The sequence below is a fragment of the Chlorocebus sabaeus genome, chromosome 18 (assembly GCF_047675955.1).
Source record: "Chlorocebus sabaeus isolate Y175 chromosome 18, mChlSab1.0.hap1, whole genome shotgun sequence".
NCBI classification, from domain to species: Eukaryota; Metazoa; Chordata; class Mammalia; order Primates; family Cercopithecidae; genus Chlorocebus; species Chlorocebus sabaeus.
Window position 1 is genome coordinate 10,492,809 of NC_132921.1, and position 18,455 is coordinate 10,511,263.

An 18,455-nucleotide genomic window follows, 5' to 3' on the forward strand; every position below is an offset into this window, starting at 1 on the left:
CCTGTTTATGAAATTTCACAAAAAAAGTTGCTATGGATTGAACATTTGTGTCTTCCCAAAATTCATATGTTGAAATCCTAACCCCCAATGTGATGATATTAGGAGGTGGAGACTTTGGGATGTGATTAGATCATTGGAGTGGAATCTTCATGAATGGGATTAGTGCCTTTTTAAGGACAGAAGCGCTTGCTTCCTCTTTCTGTTCTTTGCAATGTGAGGATACTGAGAAGACAGTTGTCTGCAAACCAAGAAACAGGCCCTCAGGCCCTCACCAGACTCTCTTTTTTTTTCTTCTCAAGTTAGGAAGATATTTTCTTAATCTTGGACTTCCCAGCCTCCAGAACTGTGAGGAATAAGTGTTTGTGGTTTAAGCAACCCAGTCTACGGTATTTTGTTACAGCAGCCCAAACTAAGACAAAAATTTTCCCAAATCCTATCCAAAAGTATATACATTTCTTTTCATTTTAATTATTTGCAATTGAATTCTAGATGGCCGAAAGCCAAGTACTAAAAAGGTTCTGACGGTCCAACACGTGTTCATCAGACGCCTTCATAACTTATCAGTTTAACTTTTTTTTTTTAAATTAAATAGTTACTTTTGCAAAAATATTTTTTGTTTGTTGGCAAAACCATGGATTGCTTCTTGATGCCAACTGTGGAATCAAGACACCTTGCTTTGTTTCATCAGCCACTTCAGCAAGCAATAAATTGGTGCTCTGTCATATACAATTTTGGGATTCCCTTCTTCATCCTTAGCACTCTGTCTACTCATGCCAATCCAGTCACATTTATTGTTGTGAATTTGAGGAATGAAAAGGAGCTTTGCAACTGTCTATATTAAGTATCCAACTTTTTCAGGCTTTTGTAGAATAATATTTTGGAGGATTATTAAAGAGTTAATAGGTTGGACTGTCAAAAAAGACATTAGAACTCTTCATTCTCTTTTTTAAAGGACAACCTGTATAAGTAATCATGGCACTTGAATTTTCATTTTGCTTTCCTCTCAAAAACACTAAGATCTGGCTGGGCATGGTGGCTCATGCTTGTAATCCCAGCACTTTGGGAGGCTGGGACGGGCAGATCGTCTGAGGTCAGGAGTTCGAGACCACCCTGGCCAACATGGCGAAACTCCATCTCTATTAAAAATACAAAAATTAGCTGGGTGTGATGGTGCATGCCTGTAATCCCAGCTACTCGGGAGGCTGAGGCAGGAGAATTGTTTGAACCTGGGAGGTGGAGGTTGCAGTGAGCCGAAACTGTGCCACTGCACTCCAGCTTGGGCAACAGAGTGAGACTCTGACGCAGAAAAAACAACAACCACAACAAAGAACAACACTGAGGTCAATCTAAATTTTTAAATTACTCATCAAAAGACCTTTCTCTAGTCTCTTTTGTCTCTCAATTTGTCTTTCTTTTTTCACACCTGCATATTTTCTGTTACATACATACATATGTGGTCAAAGTGACTTGATTATAGTAGAGAAGATTAATGATTATACAATATCATCTTGAAAGTGAATGTCAGTTTGTTGTTAACTTTTTATATGTTAAGTTGCTTATTTTTTAAAGTTCAGACACTGTGTTAGAATTTCCATATAAAACTGATAATAATTGTTCTTATCAAAATAGCTTAACATTGGGAGAGGGAGTTCTACATTGAAACAGGTAATTCATAGCACAATACAGCAAGTATTAATCTAGACTAGGTTTCTGTTGCATCTCAGTCAAGAATGTGATTTCTAACAAGTTCAATACAGTGAGAAGAATGTTTTATCAAATTAATTATAATGGAAATTTGTCCCATATCATGCCTGCATTTCTGAGAGGTATGTTTTGAATATCTTCATTAGTTGTTGAAATGCAGTGAATTATTGACATTCTCTGATGTTTGTCTTTCTAGGCACCCAAGAACTATAGAAGTCCCATCTCTGCCAATCAACCTACCAATCAATCCATGGATGATACAAGAGAGGATATTTATGTCAACTACCCAACCTTCTCTCGTAGACCAAAGACTAGAGTTTAAGCTTATTCTTGACATGAGTGCATTAATAATGACTCTTATGTACTCATGCATGGATTGTTATGCAATTATTTTCCACTACCCATGGTCTACCTTAGATACTAGTTGTCTCAATTGAGTTCCTTTGGTAGGAAACATACTTCGTTACCTAAAAAACATTTTTCATGGAACTGTTTCAGAAAACCTGACTCCAACTTGTTTATATACAAAAGAGAACTTACTGAATCATGTAACAGAATGATCCAGGGGAGATTAAGCTTTGGGCAAGGACTATTTACCAGGGCTTAAATGTGTCTAGAATTAAGTATGGGCATAAACTGGCTTCTGAATCCCTTTCCACAGTGTTAGATCCATTTCCCTGGTCTTGGCCTCACTCTCATGCAGGTTTTCCTCTTGTGTTGGCAAGATGGCTGCCAACTCTTGGCAATTCATACATCCTTGTTTCTGTCTGGTAGAGAGTTTGCTTCTCTAATAGAACCAACACATTTGGTTACTTTTTCATTGTTAAATAGGCATCATGATCAGAAAGGATGGAATGGCTTAAGAAAACTAAGGGCTCACTTCTAGAGCTGAAAGCAGGGTCAAAGCACAATACTAGGCAATTCAGAGCATGGTTAGAAGAGGGAATGGGAGTCTCAAAGCTGGGGAGTTTACCAACAAATATTGACTGCAGTGACTAACCAAGATATTCTTGGTTAACTAAAAAGTGAAATATGGGATGGATTCTAGAAATGGGGTATCTCTCTCCATACTTCTAGAATCCGCGCTATCAGCATAGTCCAGAAGAGTACCTGGCAATAGAAGAAATGAATAATCAAGAGGAAGATAAATATGAGAGGGCAATCCCTTGCTATTCTCATATATATTTCTCTCTCATTCTGTATAGAATTCTTGCCGCCATCCCAGGTCTAGTCTTAGGAGCAAATGTAGCCTTAGGAGTAGATAGTCCAATAATAAATAACTTAATGTTTTGGACATTTTTTTTCTACTTTTGAGAATTGTTTTTAATATGTAAATTCTCTCAAAAGGGTCAGGCACCTAGTTATTATTTTTTAATGATTATGTGAAACTTGAATATAATGTACCACAAAGTGACAGCTGGAAGTGGTGGCATAGGATGGTAGGGTAGAAATTTGAGAGGGAAAAAAGAAATTGGGAGGGTACAGGCAACAGGAGAAAGGAATCAAACCACAGAAAAATACAAAGGGAAACTTCTGCTTCACAATTTGGACAAAGACAGCCCTAATGACTTCACCAACAGTCAAAGCAATTAGAGGCCATACCTGATATTGTTTGAATTCTAGATGTAGGCAAACAATGAAAAGTATTTGCCAAACTGAATAAAACTGTCATGGTTACCTTGAAAGGACAATGGTCATTATTAAATATAGTGATCATTCATGTCTAAAAGATTCATTATTTGTCTCTAAAGATTTCTAAAGACCACCATCTAGAGAAGATTCATTATGAAGACTGTATTTAAATATCAAAGTTGTGGACTTCATGATAATCTTAAATGAAGCAAATCCAAATTCTCCTGTTGCTTAGACAGATTCTAAGATGTAATTTACACTTTTAAGCTAATTAGTATTTTATGATTTTAGCCTTAAACACCATTATGCCAAATAGTGCAATTATTTTGTGAATTACAAAAATGGTAAGTGCTCACATTTCTGTGAATTATAAAATTTGTGAGGGTTTTTAAAACCCTTTTCAGGAGTGAAAAAATTAAAATGACCATTTCCTAGTTGTACTTAAGTAAATGCAAGAAGAGTGAACTCTCATTTTTATTATGTTTGCATAAATATCTTTTCATACCTGGATTCATGAAATATTTCCACAAATATATTAGTGTAACAAACTTGAGAGGTGGTTTACAAGAAAACCCTCTACTATCAGATCAATCAAAGATTCCATGAGAGAATTTATTGGTTTGCATGGTGAAGCAAGCTTAGCATCAATTAAAAGGTAAACAATTGCTTTTCTGAATGGTGAAGACAATCCAAATATTACTTTGTGGAAAACTCCAATAACCAAATTCTCAATGGTTAGTGTATGTGATCAGGAAAACATTTTTACAATTGTAGTATGGGGAAATACAAATCCAATTGTAAGAGAGAAAATAATGACCGGGTGTGGCAGGGAGAGTACAGTCAGATACCATTGTCATGGTGGTTTTTACTGGGAACTTCATGGACGATGTTTGTAGCAAACCACTGAAGTGTTGCAAAGCCTCCAGAACATTTGGAACTTGTCTCTTTTTCCTTGCGTATTTTCGTGTCTTTGGTCTCTCATTCAAAATATTGATGAGAACTATTTACTCTGCCATTTCTTCTCTATATATTCTTCCTCTACAGAGTGTAGGATTTTTTTTCAGGAATTTAGAGCCATCCTAAGTTCTCCCAAAAATTTTCTGACCTCCTCTGATGCTCCTGTTATACCCTCAGGGTTAATGCTTGTGAAATTCCATTCATTCATTTCTTTGCCTGGACATCTTTACTTACCAAAGCACTTTCATTGTAATCTTTTTAACATCATCCCTAATTCGTAATAGTTTGGAACTCTCCCTAGTATATGTTTCTCTGCCTCTACTGTTTTGTACCTATGATTCTGATTGTTACTAAGAAATCAGATCAAAACAGATGCACAGAATAAAAGATCAGAATTCCAGTAAATTATGTTATAAATACAGATATTTTTTACAAGTTGCTGCTTTGGAAGCAAAATGCTTCTTAACTTTTATATATGTATACACATGTATATAATTTATATTGATGGATAATACAACGTTAAATAAGAATCTATGCTTCCTTTGAATGCCATTAACATTTACATTAAAGTAACCAATTAAAGGAAATTACTTTGTGATAATAAGGTAGGTAGATTTGTTAAATGTCATTGTGGCGTACCTAGTTTTGTCAGGGAAAGAACAGATCTTATTGAACTATGATGACTGTGAATTGACTATATTATTATAAGAGATACCTTCAAACTTTATTTTTAAAACTTTATGTAGAATATATTGAGAAAATAAAATAGAAATTTCATTTACCGCTGATCATGCTTAAAATGGGAGGCAGGTAGCTGAGGATATAATTTTTAATTAGTAAAAACTCAAATTTATGTTTTAAGTAATTTAGTTTATTACTGAAGTACTATATATATAAACTTAAAATACATGGGTTATCAATTTAAAAGACAGTAAATAAAAATACTTTTAGTAGGCATTCTTTTATTGAGCATCCAAGTTATATTGGTTTATGTAGAATGGCATTAAGTAAAAATTACAGTTGTATGACAGTCATTTTCTAAATTGGGAGAGTCCACGTTGTAATTAGAGATCACTGTGACCAAAATGCTTCTCCTTGATTTATAATGATATACTGTATTTTGTACTGCTTATATGAAATTTCAGCAAGATTGACGATATTATAAAGATGCTTATAAAGTGCAAGTGGAGATGCTAAATTGGGAGTACAAAGAGGTTTCTTTTCACAACAGTGATAAGAAAATATCTTTAAAAAATATAAGACAACATAAACATGTCACCATTAGTTTAGCTACTATTAAAATGTAACATTTAGAAAGCATTGACCTTCGCCTTCAGACTTCTGTGTAAGTTAGTGTATTTTTTCACTGATCTGTTCATTAGAATTCTTCCAGCCAAGACTCTGGGCTCCTAAAACATTTATCTGAAAACTAAAAGTTTATTTTTTAAAAAGCTTCTCTATTTCTAGTGATTCAATATGTAGAAAAACAGCTTCTAGAATTAACTGCAGTGCTTTCTAAGGAAATTTTATTAATCCTCAAGGTTGGTTTACATATATTTTTCCAGATTCAAAGCACTAACTATGCTGTAAGATGTTGTAAGAAAAGGTCTATTTGGAAGTATAGGTGATAAATGTCTGGTATAATTCTGGTTTATTTCCTATTATCCTTGTTAGAATAAGTTATATGGTCAACCCGTCTAGAACACTTTTTCCAGTGTTAGTGTGTTCTTTTGAATTTTTGGTTCTTGTAGGGTATAGAAATATTTTCCTTGATGTACTGTATTCTGTTGTTTTGAATGAATAAAACACAATGTTTCACGATCACTAGCTTCATTTGCCATCAAGAAATAGCAGGGAAAATTTTCTACAGAATAAAATTAACGTGATGAATTACATGCAGAAAAAATTCAAATCAATGATGCATTGTAACTTTTATCTCAATACAATCTTCTTCTTCTTATTGTTATTTTGAGACGGAGTTTCGCTTTTGTTGCCTAGACTGGAGTGCAATGGCCCCATCGCGGTTCACTACAACCTCCGCCTCCCGGATTCAAGCGATTCTCCTGCCTCAGCTTCCTGAGTAGCTGGGATTACAGGCATGTGCCACCACGCCTGGCTAATTTTTTATTTTTAGTAGAGTCGGGGTTTCTCCATGTTGGTCAGGCTGGTCTCGAACGCCGGACCTCAGGTGATCTGCCCATCTCGGCCTCCCAAAGTGCTGGGATTACAGGCGTGAGCCACCGCGCCTGGCCTTGTTCTTTATATTTTATAAGTGCATGTAGTGAAAAGGGTCAAAGAGCTGTACAGTTTTTTTTTTTTTTCCCAAAACATAGTAGTCCCTCGCTCTTCCTCATTTTCGTTACCTTGAGACAACAGATTTTACTACTTCTAACTCATTATTTATGTTCACTTTTCTGAATAGCATGCTTGTGACACTATTTTTTTCAATTTTAGACATTCATTATTCATTTATGTCTTCCTCTCCCCAAACTCACCAACATAGAATACACTTCTCATGTCTCTTTCAGAAATACTTGTATTAAAATATGATTATATCAATATTTGCTGTTTATTTCTTATGACCTTGACAGTACTCTTAAACCACATGGTAAAAATGATTTTGCTTTCCCTCCTACATAACTTTTTTCCACTAGAGCTAACAATTGTCATTTTGGGGACTCACTTTTTCTGTATTTACCATAAATTGATCTGGAACTCCTCTGTGATGCAGCAGGAATTCTAGCAATTTCAACTTCCTGAGAAAGACTCCATTAGAAGCTTGACGTGGAGCTATAAGGAGAGTCACACAATTGCCATCCTGGCGTCTCCCTTCATCCAGAAAAAGAGGGAGGAACATATGAAACCTAGAATCCACTCTAAAAATTTTCCAGAACAAAAGGACATGCATTTCCACATTGTAAACGTTTAACAAGTGCCCATAACAAGGGAATAGTAAGTCTATTATGTTTGTTTTTTTGTCTGTAAAAGTTGGGGTATGGTTGTAAGCATGAAAACAGACACTGACTGTTGAAGGAAAAAAAAAAATGAGGTCAGTAGTTCGAGACCAGCTTGGCCAATATGGTGAAACCCTGTCTTACTAAACATAGAAAAATTAGCTGGGCATGGTGGCGGGCGCCTGTAGTCCCAGCTACTTGGGAGGCTCAGGCAGAAGAATCGCTTGAACCCGGGAGGCGGAGGTTGCAGTGAGCCAAGATCACACCACTGCACTCCAGCCTGGGTGACAGAGCGAGACTCCGTCTCAAAAAAAAAAAAAAGTTAAGTATTTGAAGATAGGGGTGGCTCATAGAATTCCCAGGACACCCGATGGAGTAGGCTTGCAAAATAGAACGTGTCAACTCCAGTGGGAAACGAGGCGGGAAGCACAACTAACAATTTGGGCTTCAATACCCTGCCTAGAACAGGCTGCAGCGAACCTAAGCAGCATCACTCCCCCATGCCCGGATGAGTCCTGAGCCCCCATTTTTATTCCCTTACTTGCTCCAAAATTGGGGTCTCTTTTTTCTTTCTTTTTTTTTTTTTGAGACGGAGTCTGGCTCAGTCGCCCAGGCTGGAGTGCAGTGGCGCGATCTCGGCTCACTGCAAGCTCCGCCTCCCGGGTTCACGCCATTCTCCTGCCTTAGCCTCCCGAGTAGCTGGGACTACAGGCGCCCGCCACTGCGCCCGGCTAATTTTTCGTATTTTTAGTAGAGACGGGGTTTCACCGTGTTAGCCAGGATGGTCTCGATCTCCTGACCTCGTGATCCGCCCGCCTCGGCCTCCCAAAGTGCTGGGATTACAGGCGTGAGCCACCGCGCCCGGCCTGGGGTCTCTTAAATATATCTGGGACGCAGCAGCTGGTATCTCCCCCTTCAGCTTCCATAGTGGCAGGTAGGGTACAACTTACTTTCCAAACAGAACACACTGTGACATTCCCTCCAAGCTCGCTGAAGAACTTGAACCGACAAATGTCCCTACTCGACCAGATGATAGTTTTCTTAAAGGCAGTGTTTAATGTACCCTTTTGTAAATGTTTCAAGGCCCTATCTAATACCTGAGTTTATTCCAGATGTATCTAAATATATCCAAGGTTCTTTTAAAACGGTGAAAAAACAAAAACAGTATATCAATATTCTCAATTGGCAGTATTACAATAATGGCCAATAGTTCATTTTTAATAACACTATTGACATTGCATTTGGATATTAAGGTTTACTAATCATCCGCATGTATACATTGCATATTTTTCTAGACTTTAACTTTATTCAAATCTATTGATTTTTAAACCTGCAACTTATGTGTAGACACAGGTATACCTTTACAAAAACTATCAAATTTTTTGGGAACATACTGCCTCCAAAATTTCAAGTAAGAAGTTGCTTTTTGTCCATTTTTAAATGGAAATCTGCTAATCAAAATGCCACAAAATTATACCGTGTATCATCTGACCTATGGAAACCAATATAATTACAGGAAGAAAGCAGGGTCAATCTTCTACCTGTGGTCAAATAAGTGGAGGCCCTTTCTAGACTAAGTTCTCCTGAGTTTAAAATACCAAACATGAAAAGGAAGTCTTGTGTTGTATTGCCAAGCCAAATTTGTAAGACATAAAAATACAACTTGAGAAGCAGCTATGATTAACTTACTTTCTTCATTCTTCAAAATTTACATAATCTCCACTGATTTTATATTTTTATAAACTGCATTCTTAAGATACATCCTTATTCAATCATGTATTCATTACATCCTTTATGCCAGGTATCCAAAAGTACTTACAGTGACTAAGACCATTATTCCTTGATCAGCTGCATGAGTAAGACTTTGAGCTCTCCAGTATACTCTCGGTGGTACTAAGTTTTCTGAGTAACAGCTCTGGATGTGGCTTCAGTTGAGCTGATTTATCCCACACTTTATTTTTATCACATAGTGGCCCTCAGAAGTAAATTTCGATTTCTTTTTAGCTCACATAAAAATGTACAATGAAATGTAATGGCTCAGTAGCTTCTAGAGATATAGATTACCCTTCTAAACTTTCTGTAATTTTGCATGTCTATTTGATAATTCTTTCAATGGCTAATGAATAGCTATCTTTTTCTTTTTAAATATTTATTTATTTATTTATTTATTTTTTGAGATGGAGTCTTGCTCTGTTGCCCAGGCTGGAGTGCAGTGGCGTGATCTCGGCTCACTGCAGCCTCTGCCTCCCGGGTTCAAGCAATTCTCCTGCCTCAGCCTCCCAAGTAATTGGCACTACAGGGATCTGCCACCATGCCTGGCTGATTTTTGTATTTTTGGTAGAGACAAGGTTTCACCATGTTGGCCAGGATGGTCTTGATGTCCTGACCTGGTGATTCACCCGCCTCGGCCTCCCAAAGTGCTGGGATTGCAGGTGCGAGCCACCGCACCCAGCCTTGAGTAGCTATCTTTTATAAAGTTGAGCTATTGACAAAAATATGTTTTACTATGTGCTATGATTAAGGTAATTTCTTATATGCTTTTATTTTTTAAAACAATTCCAAGATGGTGGCAAGATAAATGATATTATCCTGATTGACAATTGAGGAAAACTAGATCAGGAGAAACTGTGTGCCAAATTGTCCTATGGCAGTTTAAGATAGGAATTGTAATTCTCAGAATCTCCTTTTCTTTATGGTTCTGAGTTAGAATTGGCTACAATGGAATTTGCATGAGATATGGAAGATGGATGTGAAACATTAGAAATTACTCTTTGTAGGTCATTTTAGTCGATATGGTGATGGGCAGATGGAGAGGGCCTGGCATATCCCAGCTTGTCCTTTCTCTACTGCATGTCTGGATCTTCCTGACTCACAGGGCAGCTATAGTCTTAGCTACTGCCGTAGGTTGGTTGCAGAACCGCAGAGGTAATAGCTGTGCAGTGGCAACAGCTTCGCAGAGACCTCTTAGAAACTTCCCTTTCACATCCAAGTAACAAGATGCCAGGTCAGCGTGTTTATAAAAAAGAAAAGTCGATTGGTTTTCTATATGCCAGAAATGAGCAATTCAGATTTGAAATTTAAAAAGCGATGATGCCATTTACCAGAGCACCAAAACCAGTGAAGAACTTCTGTATACATTCAACCAAATGCACACAGGATCTGGATGCTTTATATCCGTTACTATGCTCTGCTAACTAGTTTTAGGACTTTTTTGGATAGATCCTTTGGAGTTTTCACATAGATAATTATGTCTTCTGTGAATAAAGATACTTTTTTTTTTTTTTTCCCAATCTTTATACCTTTTATTTCTTTTCCTTGTCTTATCGTAGTAGCTTGGACTTCCAGGAATAGAAGTGACAAGATAGAGCATTCTTGCGTTGTTTCTGAGGGAGAAGCACCCAGTTTTTCCCTGTTAAGTACGATGTTAGCTGTGGGTGTTTTGTAGATGTTCTTGAACATCAAGTTGAAGAACTCTCTATTTTTAGTTTGCTAAGAGTTTTTTTTTTTAAGTTATGAATAGATGTTGGATTTTGCCAAATGCCATTTCTGCCTCTCAATGAACGCAAGCATATGATTTTTCTTCTCTACATTGTTGATGTGGTGAATTACTGATTTTTTTTAACGTTGAACCAGGCTTGTATAACTATACCAAATCCTGCTTAATCGTGGTCTATAATTATTTTTACACAGTACTGAATTTATGCTATTAATATTTTGTTGAGGATTTTTTCATCTCAGTTTATAAAAGATATTTATCTGTAGTTGTTTTTGAAATGTTTTTATTTGGATTTGATATTAGATAATGCTGACCTCATAAAATGAGTTAGGAAGTGTTCCTTCTGTTTCTGTTTTCTGGAAGATGTGAAGATTTGGTATTATTTCTTTCTAAAATGTTTGGTAGCATTATACTAGTTTTTGGAATGTTATCTGTTATAGATGCAATTTCTTTAATAGATACAGGACTATTCCATGTTTCTATTTCTCCTTGTATAAATTTTGGTAGTTTTTGTTTTTTAAGGAGTTGGTTCGTTTCATCTAAGTTATCAAATTTGTTGTCATAGAGTTGTTCCTAATATTCTCTTATTACCCTTTGACACATATGGCATCAGTAATGAGGACCCCTTTTTCATTTCTGAAATTCTCCAAGAAAACCTAATGATTCTGAAAGTATATGTACTAACAAGAGTTTGAAGATACATGAGACAAAAACTATTTGTGTATTTTCTCATTTTACTTGGTTAGCCTTGCTTGACCTTATGAATTTTTTTTTTTTTTTATCGTTTCAAATAATTGGCTTTTGGTTTCATTGGTTTTTCTTTAGTTTTCGTTTTTGACGTCCTTGATTTCTGCTCTAATTTGTATTTTCTTTCGTCTGCTTGCTTTAGATTTACGTTCATCTTCTTTGGTTTCTCAAGATGGAAGCCTAGATTATTGATTTTATACGTTGTTTTCTTTTCCAATAGTGGCACTTAATGCTATAAATTTCACTTTGTTCCACAAGTCTTGGTAAGCTCTATTTTTATTTTCATTTAGTCCAAAATATTTTAAATTTTCTTTTGATATTTCTTCTTTGAGCCATGAATTATTTACAATGTGTTGTTTAATCTCTATATATTTTGGGATTTTTCTACTTTATATCTCTTACAGATTTCTAACTTAATTTCATCATGTTTTTAAAACATTCTTTGTATAATTTCCATTCTTTTAAATTTTTTCAGGTGTATTTTATGGCCCAGAATATAGTCTATCTTGCAGAATGTTTCATGTGATCTTAAGAAGAATGTTCGTTCTGTTGTTGAGTGTCATATTCTACAAATGTCCATTAAATCAAATTGACTGATAGCACTGTTCAGATCATCTGTATCCTTTCTGATTTTCCCTCTTCTTGATCTATCACATACTGATAGATCAAGTGATCAAGTCTTGTTAAAGACTGCAAGTATAATAGTGGATTTTTCTATTTCTCCTTGTAGTTTTGTTAGTTTTTGTCTCATGTATCTTGATACTCTTGTTAGTACAAATACTTTCAGAATAGTTAGGTTTTCTTGGAGAATTTACCCCTTTACCACATGTAATGTCCCTTTTATTCTTGATAATCTTTTATGTTCTGTCTACTTTTTCTGAAATTAACACCACTTTCAGCTTTTTAAAAAATTAACATTAGCATCTCACATCTTTCTCTATCCTTTTAATTTTAAATTATCTAAATATTTATATTTAATGTGCCTTTCTTATAGACAATGTATAGTTGCATCCATTTGTAAATTCACTACTTTTTTTACTTATAAATGTTATGGATATATAATAGTTGTATATATTTGGGGGATACGTGTGATGTTTTGATACCTGCATACAATATGTAATGATCATATTGGGTAATTGTGATATCTGTCACTTCTAACATTCATCTTTTTTGTGTGTTTAAATCCACCACTTCTCATTGGTACATTTAGAGTATTCAAATTCAAGTGATTATTGACATAGTTGGATTAATATCTACTATGTTTGTAACTTTTCTATTCTTGCACTTGTTCTTTCTTTTATATCCTCACTTCTTTTTCTGTGTTCTCTGATTTTAACTGGGGCTTTTATATTATTTAATTTTCTCTCTTGGCATATCTTTCATTGGTCAACCTAGGTTTCTCTCCTTTTCTCCTCTTTTTTTTGATATTTATTTTATTTAGTGTTATCTGAGCTACCTGAGTTGGAGTCTATCACTAATTTTGGCAAGTTCTCAGATTATTACTTCTAACATTCTTTTGCTCCATTCTTTCTTCTTCTCCAATTATTCCATAGTCTTGAATGTTCCGGGTTTTTCCCACTTTTTGAATTTTAGTTTGAAAAGTTTCTATTGACCTAGCTTCAAAGTCATTGATTCTTCCTTCAGGGGTTCCAAGTCAACTGATAATTGCATCAAAGATATCCTTCCTTTCTGTTACTATGTTTTTATTGCATTTCTTTTTTATTTCTTCTTAGTGTTTCCATCTTTCTTCTTACATTATCCATCTGTTGCCTATTTTTTTTATGAGAGCTCTTAACATATTAATGATAAATTCCATGTCTGATAATTCTGACACGTGTGTCATGTCTCTATCTGGTTCCAATAATTGCTTTCTCTCTTCAGACCATGACTTTTCTTGCCTTTTGACGTTCTTTGAATTTTTCTTTTTGAATTTTTTGTTGCAAGCCAGATCTAGTGTGTTATGTAATAGGAACTGAGGTAAATAGGTCTTTAGCTTGCAGACTTACCTTAATCTGACTAGCTATTAGACTGTGTTTAAAGTCTGTTATAACCATAGGTGCTAAACTTCTTCAAATGCCTCTAGTGTCTTTGTTTTGTTTGTTTATATGTTTTTCCCCTTCTTGACTTCAGGCTTCCCTAAGTGCTCCTCTTCGGAGAGACTTTCTGTCTTGCAACTCTTTCCTCTGCAATTCACTGTTATTCTACTGGAGCCCTCTTGGTGTAGTGCTAAGCTGCGGGAAAGGAGAGTGCTCTATAATCTTACAGGGAAATCGCAGTCTTTTAGTGGGTCTGTGTCTGGGACATTCACAGAGCTTCTCCAGTGGTGTTGCTTGCTTATCCTCAACTCCCTTTTCTGGCTGCAGCATTCCCAATGTATTTCTTTGAAGGCCTGCCCCTGTTGACTGGTTATTTACCCTCTTTCCTTAAGTGGAACAAGGAGACTTCAGGCGCTGGGAGGAAGTTTGGGAATTGTGTTTGGCAGAGTCCTTTCCGTCTTTGTTACCAAGAAGGTTCATGGCTTATTTCACAATGGATGTCCCTCTCCATCTGTTGCCAGAGTCACAAGGAGATTTCTCTTGGGTCCTCATAATAAGAACCTTGAGTTTCCTACAGGAAAAGCCCTTGAATGTGTAGAGTGCCTCAAGAGCACACCCCCATGGGTTTCTCGCTCACACTGGTCCACAAACAGATGCCAGGAATTCACCCAACTCACCATATAAAGGCTCATATGACTAGTTTATGACTCCAGTGCTTTGACTCCAGATAAATGGCTATTGGTTGCCGTATCTCTCTGGATGTATCTGTATCTTCAGATTTTGGGATGGCAGTTTGCTCAGGACCTTGGTTCTCTAATAGGTCTAAGTCATTGATTTTCAGCTTTCCAGCTTTGTCTTGTTATAAGCATGGCAGCAACATCTTCCACGCTCTTAACATGATGGCACTGAAGGCGGAAGTCAATCTCCATGTATAAACATTTTCACACATATGTTTTGTTTTATCTTGATCTCTGACCTGTCTCTTTGCCCTGACTTTCTGATACTGCACGAGGGTTCCTGTTGCTGGACTGCATTCAATCTGACTTGCTCCCTTCTAGGCTGCTCTTTGGCTCATCTTTATAAATCACGATCCAGCTGACAAAATACTTAAATGAAAATGAAGCACATATTTATTTTTTAAATAAATATGAAATAAAGTATAGACATCAATCTGAAGATGAGTAGGAGATCATACTGAGTTTCCCTGTTTATGCTTGGATCAACATCAGGCCTTATACAAATATTCAAGTCTGGAGGCAAAAGGTAATAAAGGAAAATTTGTATCACAAGCCACAAGGAGATAATGTCAAGTCTGCGCGATTGGAAATAAACTAAAGATGAACTGCTGGGGGTGCTCACTCATCACAGAGCTCAGTCTACAGCACCAGATTTATAAGTTTTTTTGGGGGGAAATTCTGTTAAAATAAAATGAAATATGAGTCACAGGGTGGTGTTTCACTCATATGTGTTCAATATTAATTCATTTTAAGGTTTAGCTGCACAAAAGGTAAATGAGAATTAGAAGACTCCATGGTAAGAGAAGCCACAGAAGTAAAGCATTGTCAAAGATTCTGTGTCTATATATTTAAATATTAGGCTTCTGAGAAAAAAACACAACAGGAAGACAGATGAACACAACAGAGGGCAGAAGGTCTATATGTCCTGAGGCCTTTTATGCAACATTTATTAGTGGAATGTTTTTAAAGAATGTGTGAGAGAGTCATTTTAATGTGAAATAAAGACCTAAGTCTACAGACTTGCCTCATAGTTTGTTCACTCCATATGGTCATATGTAAATAGTGAAAAGCTTTTACAAATAGATCATTTAATAATTTCTTAAAGCTGAACCCCTTTTCTCTCTACATGTTAGTGGAAGTAGTGTTGAATATTTTCTATTAGTATAGATAAACAAATGAACAAACAAACCCACTATTGCCCAAAACAGGTTACTATCTTTCCCAGGTTAAGAAAAAGCTTAAACAACCACTGACCAGTAAGAATCACATGGCATTGAAGCTTCAGGAAGAATATTGTGTCTAGAGAGAAACAGAAAAGTCAAATGCGATCTCTTTTACTAGTCAATGGTAATGATCTGAACTACATGAGAGATCATAGTGTTCTTATATATTAAAAATAATGTCCCAGGCCCCATCCATAAGCTTAAGTTAAACACATGGTTAAATATACCATCAAAATGTTATCGTTTACAAGGTAAAACACCATAATGTAACATCTCTTGGAGTATAGTGTCTCTCAGATACCTATGTGTTTAATGAGATACCTATTCTCATTAAAGAGTTAGACACTACAAATGTCACATGAAGGATGGAGTTACATTTTGTTCATGAATTTAGAGAACATTTTGTACTACGTGTAACATTGATTTTACCTGAGATATCAATTGTCACCCCAAATCAGTCTAAGTTGTGCATGGTCTTAAAAATGCAATGAACATTATCTCTCATTAAATGCCTACTCATCTCACTTACAAATTCTAAACTTAAAACAATTCCATTTTAGTTACATTTCCTAGTCAGATCTCTTGATGATCCATGCATTTTAGAATTTAGAATACCATCCCTTTTCACTATTGAGAAAAAGGGTCTGATATGAGGAATGAGAAGGAGGGAGGGAGGGAGAAGAGAGCTGAGTAGAACATTTTAAATCTATTTCTTGTAACATTTTTCTTTAGATTATTCTGATGAGAGTGAGCTGACTAGTTACAGTGAGTAAAATGGGTTATTTCTGAGTAGTAGTTTTAATAATCTATTTTTTTTGGGGGGAGCATGAATTTTTGGCTCTATATTTGGCTCTTTGAAATGTACTTAGATTTGTTAAAAACCATAAGCCTCAAAAACAGCAGGTTACCTAAAAACAGCAGGTTATCTATAACTTTTAATAGATATTGGAACAAGAAAGGAATTTCTTAAGTCAAATGGTACTCAAAGGACAGTCATTAAGCAAGATTAGACTGAGTATACCTAACCTCATGGCTTGAGGCGTCCACTTCTTCTCCGGATGGTGAGCCAAATCTTACAGAAGGGACCAAATCTTACCCACTTTTGAATTCCCAGTAATTAGAACATTCAACTCATGCTTTTAAGATTGAATTTCAGAATAACATTTTCCCCCTTTGGCTTCCTCATAACCAAAGTTTGCAAATATTCGGAGAGTATTGAATATTTAGAACGGATCTCTGTAATTCACACATGAATAGAAAGTAACAATGAGGCCGGGAGTGGTGGCTCATGCCTGTAATCCCAGCACTTTGGGAGGCCAAGGTGGGCGGATTACTTGAGGTCAGGAGTTAGAGACCAGCCTGGCCAACATGGTGAGACCCTGTCTCTACTAAAAATACAAAAATATTAGCTGGGCATGGTGCCGCCTGTAGTCCTAGCTACTTGGGAGGCTGAGGCAGGAGAATCGCCTGAAGCTGGAAGGTGGAAATTGCAGTAAGCCGAGATAGTGCCCCTGCACTCTAGCCTGGGAGACTCTGTCTCAAAAAAAAAAAAAAAAAAAAAAAAAAAAAAAAAAAAAAAAAAAAAAAAAAAAAAAAAAGACAATGAGTGTGTATTTGTCTCATATGCAAGTTTGTGTCAAGAGAGGAAAAAATAGAGGATTTTTTAAAAATGAGTTTTTAAAAATGTATAGAACTCAAATAGCAACAGATACATTTGGAGTTATGTTAGATTTTGGTATCTAATAATTTTCTTTCTCTTTTAAAGAGGCTTTAAAACATTTATACATTTCAAAAAACAGACAATTTTGGAGTTATGTTAGACTGTGTGTCTAATATTTTTTGTGATTAAAATGCAGCCTATTTGTGGGGTGGGGTGGCTGTTGGGGAAAAGAAAGAGGAGGAGGAGGAGGAAGAAGGAAAGAGAAGTGCAGACATAGGTTTAAGAAAGGAATTCTGGGAGCTAGTGAGGATGGTCTCCCTTGCATTCCCTACTTCTATCCATTTTCATGTCTCCTACAGAAAGCCATATATGCATTTGCTGTCGCAGCTCCACACTGACACTGATGCATATCAAATGGAATTAAAAGGAGCCAAAAAAAAAAAAGATCAGGAGATGTTGCTTGTCCTCCACTCATGTTTTGGTGGTAGCAATTACTCAATAAGTAGCGCTTAACTGGCTTTTGCGATCAGATGAAATCAGCAGGCTAATATCCTAAAGATACCTACATATTAGTGTAATTCATACTTACATGAATGTTTTGATATTCTATCCAGCTCTTACTCAAACATTTATTTTAATAATTCACCATATGGATGCTAAAATTAGATAAATCTTTTAAAAATATATTTTTTTACTAAACTGGAAGTAAAAATAGTTGATGTTCTTTGTACATTACGAAAATAGCATAATTGCTATTGGGCTGTACCTTGTGACATATATTTATTAAACACTTTCTTTGATGTTAGCTCTAAGCTTATATAAACCTTTACATTATTTCTAAAGACGCTTTCCCAAGTAAATATAGTCTCCATGATTTTAATAGTGACAAAAAGGAAAGAAAATTCATCAAGTTCATACCACCAATTCGTTATGAAAATGTGTCACTGAAAATTCATATTCAGAATATGCTGTATTTCATTCCGTTTTGACAAAGAATGGGTGATTTCATCGTCATTGGCACTCCCGAACATTTTTCAAACTTCTGTTGCCTGCATAAAATGGAAAGGTCTCATACATTTTTCATTGCTTTCTTCAGTTCATAAATTTGGCCAGACTTACCCATCGAAGGGCTTTTTTTTTTTTTTTTTTTGAGACGGAGTCTCGCTCTGTCGCCCAGGCTGGAGTGCAGTGGCCGGATCTCAGCTCACTGCAAGCTCCGCCTCCCGGGTTCACACATTCTCCTGCCTCAGCCTCCGAGTAGCTGGGACTAAAAGCGCCCGCCACCATGTGAAGGGCATTTTTAACAGTA

At 36.1% G+C, this 18,455-nt stretch overlaps 1 protein-coding gene across 4 annotated transcripts in view; it reads left to right on the plus strand.

Annotated features, from left to right (window-relative positions):
- Nucleotides 1–6,114, plus strand: part of CD226 (CD226 molecule) — a 104,184-nt gene extending 98,070 nt beyond the window's left edge. For all 4 annotated transcript variants that reach the window (XM_008013813.3, XM_008013812.3, XM_037987991.2 and 1 more), the window contains one exon: nucleotides 1,901–6,114. In XM_008013813.3, the coding sequence (XP_008012004.3) occupies nucleotides 1,901–2,026 (126 nt within the window). In that variant the 3' untranslated portion in view covers nucleotides 2,027–6,114. The remainder of the gene's footprint in view (nucleotides 1–1,900) is intronic.
- The last annotated feature ends 12,341 nt before the right edge of the window (nucleotides 6,115–18,455 follow it).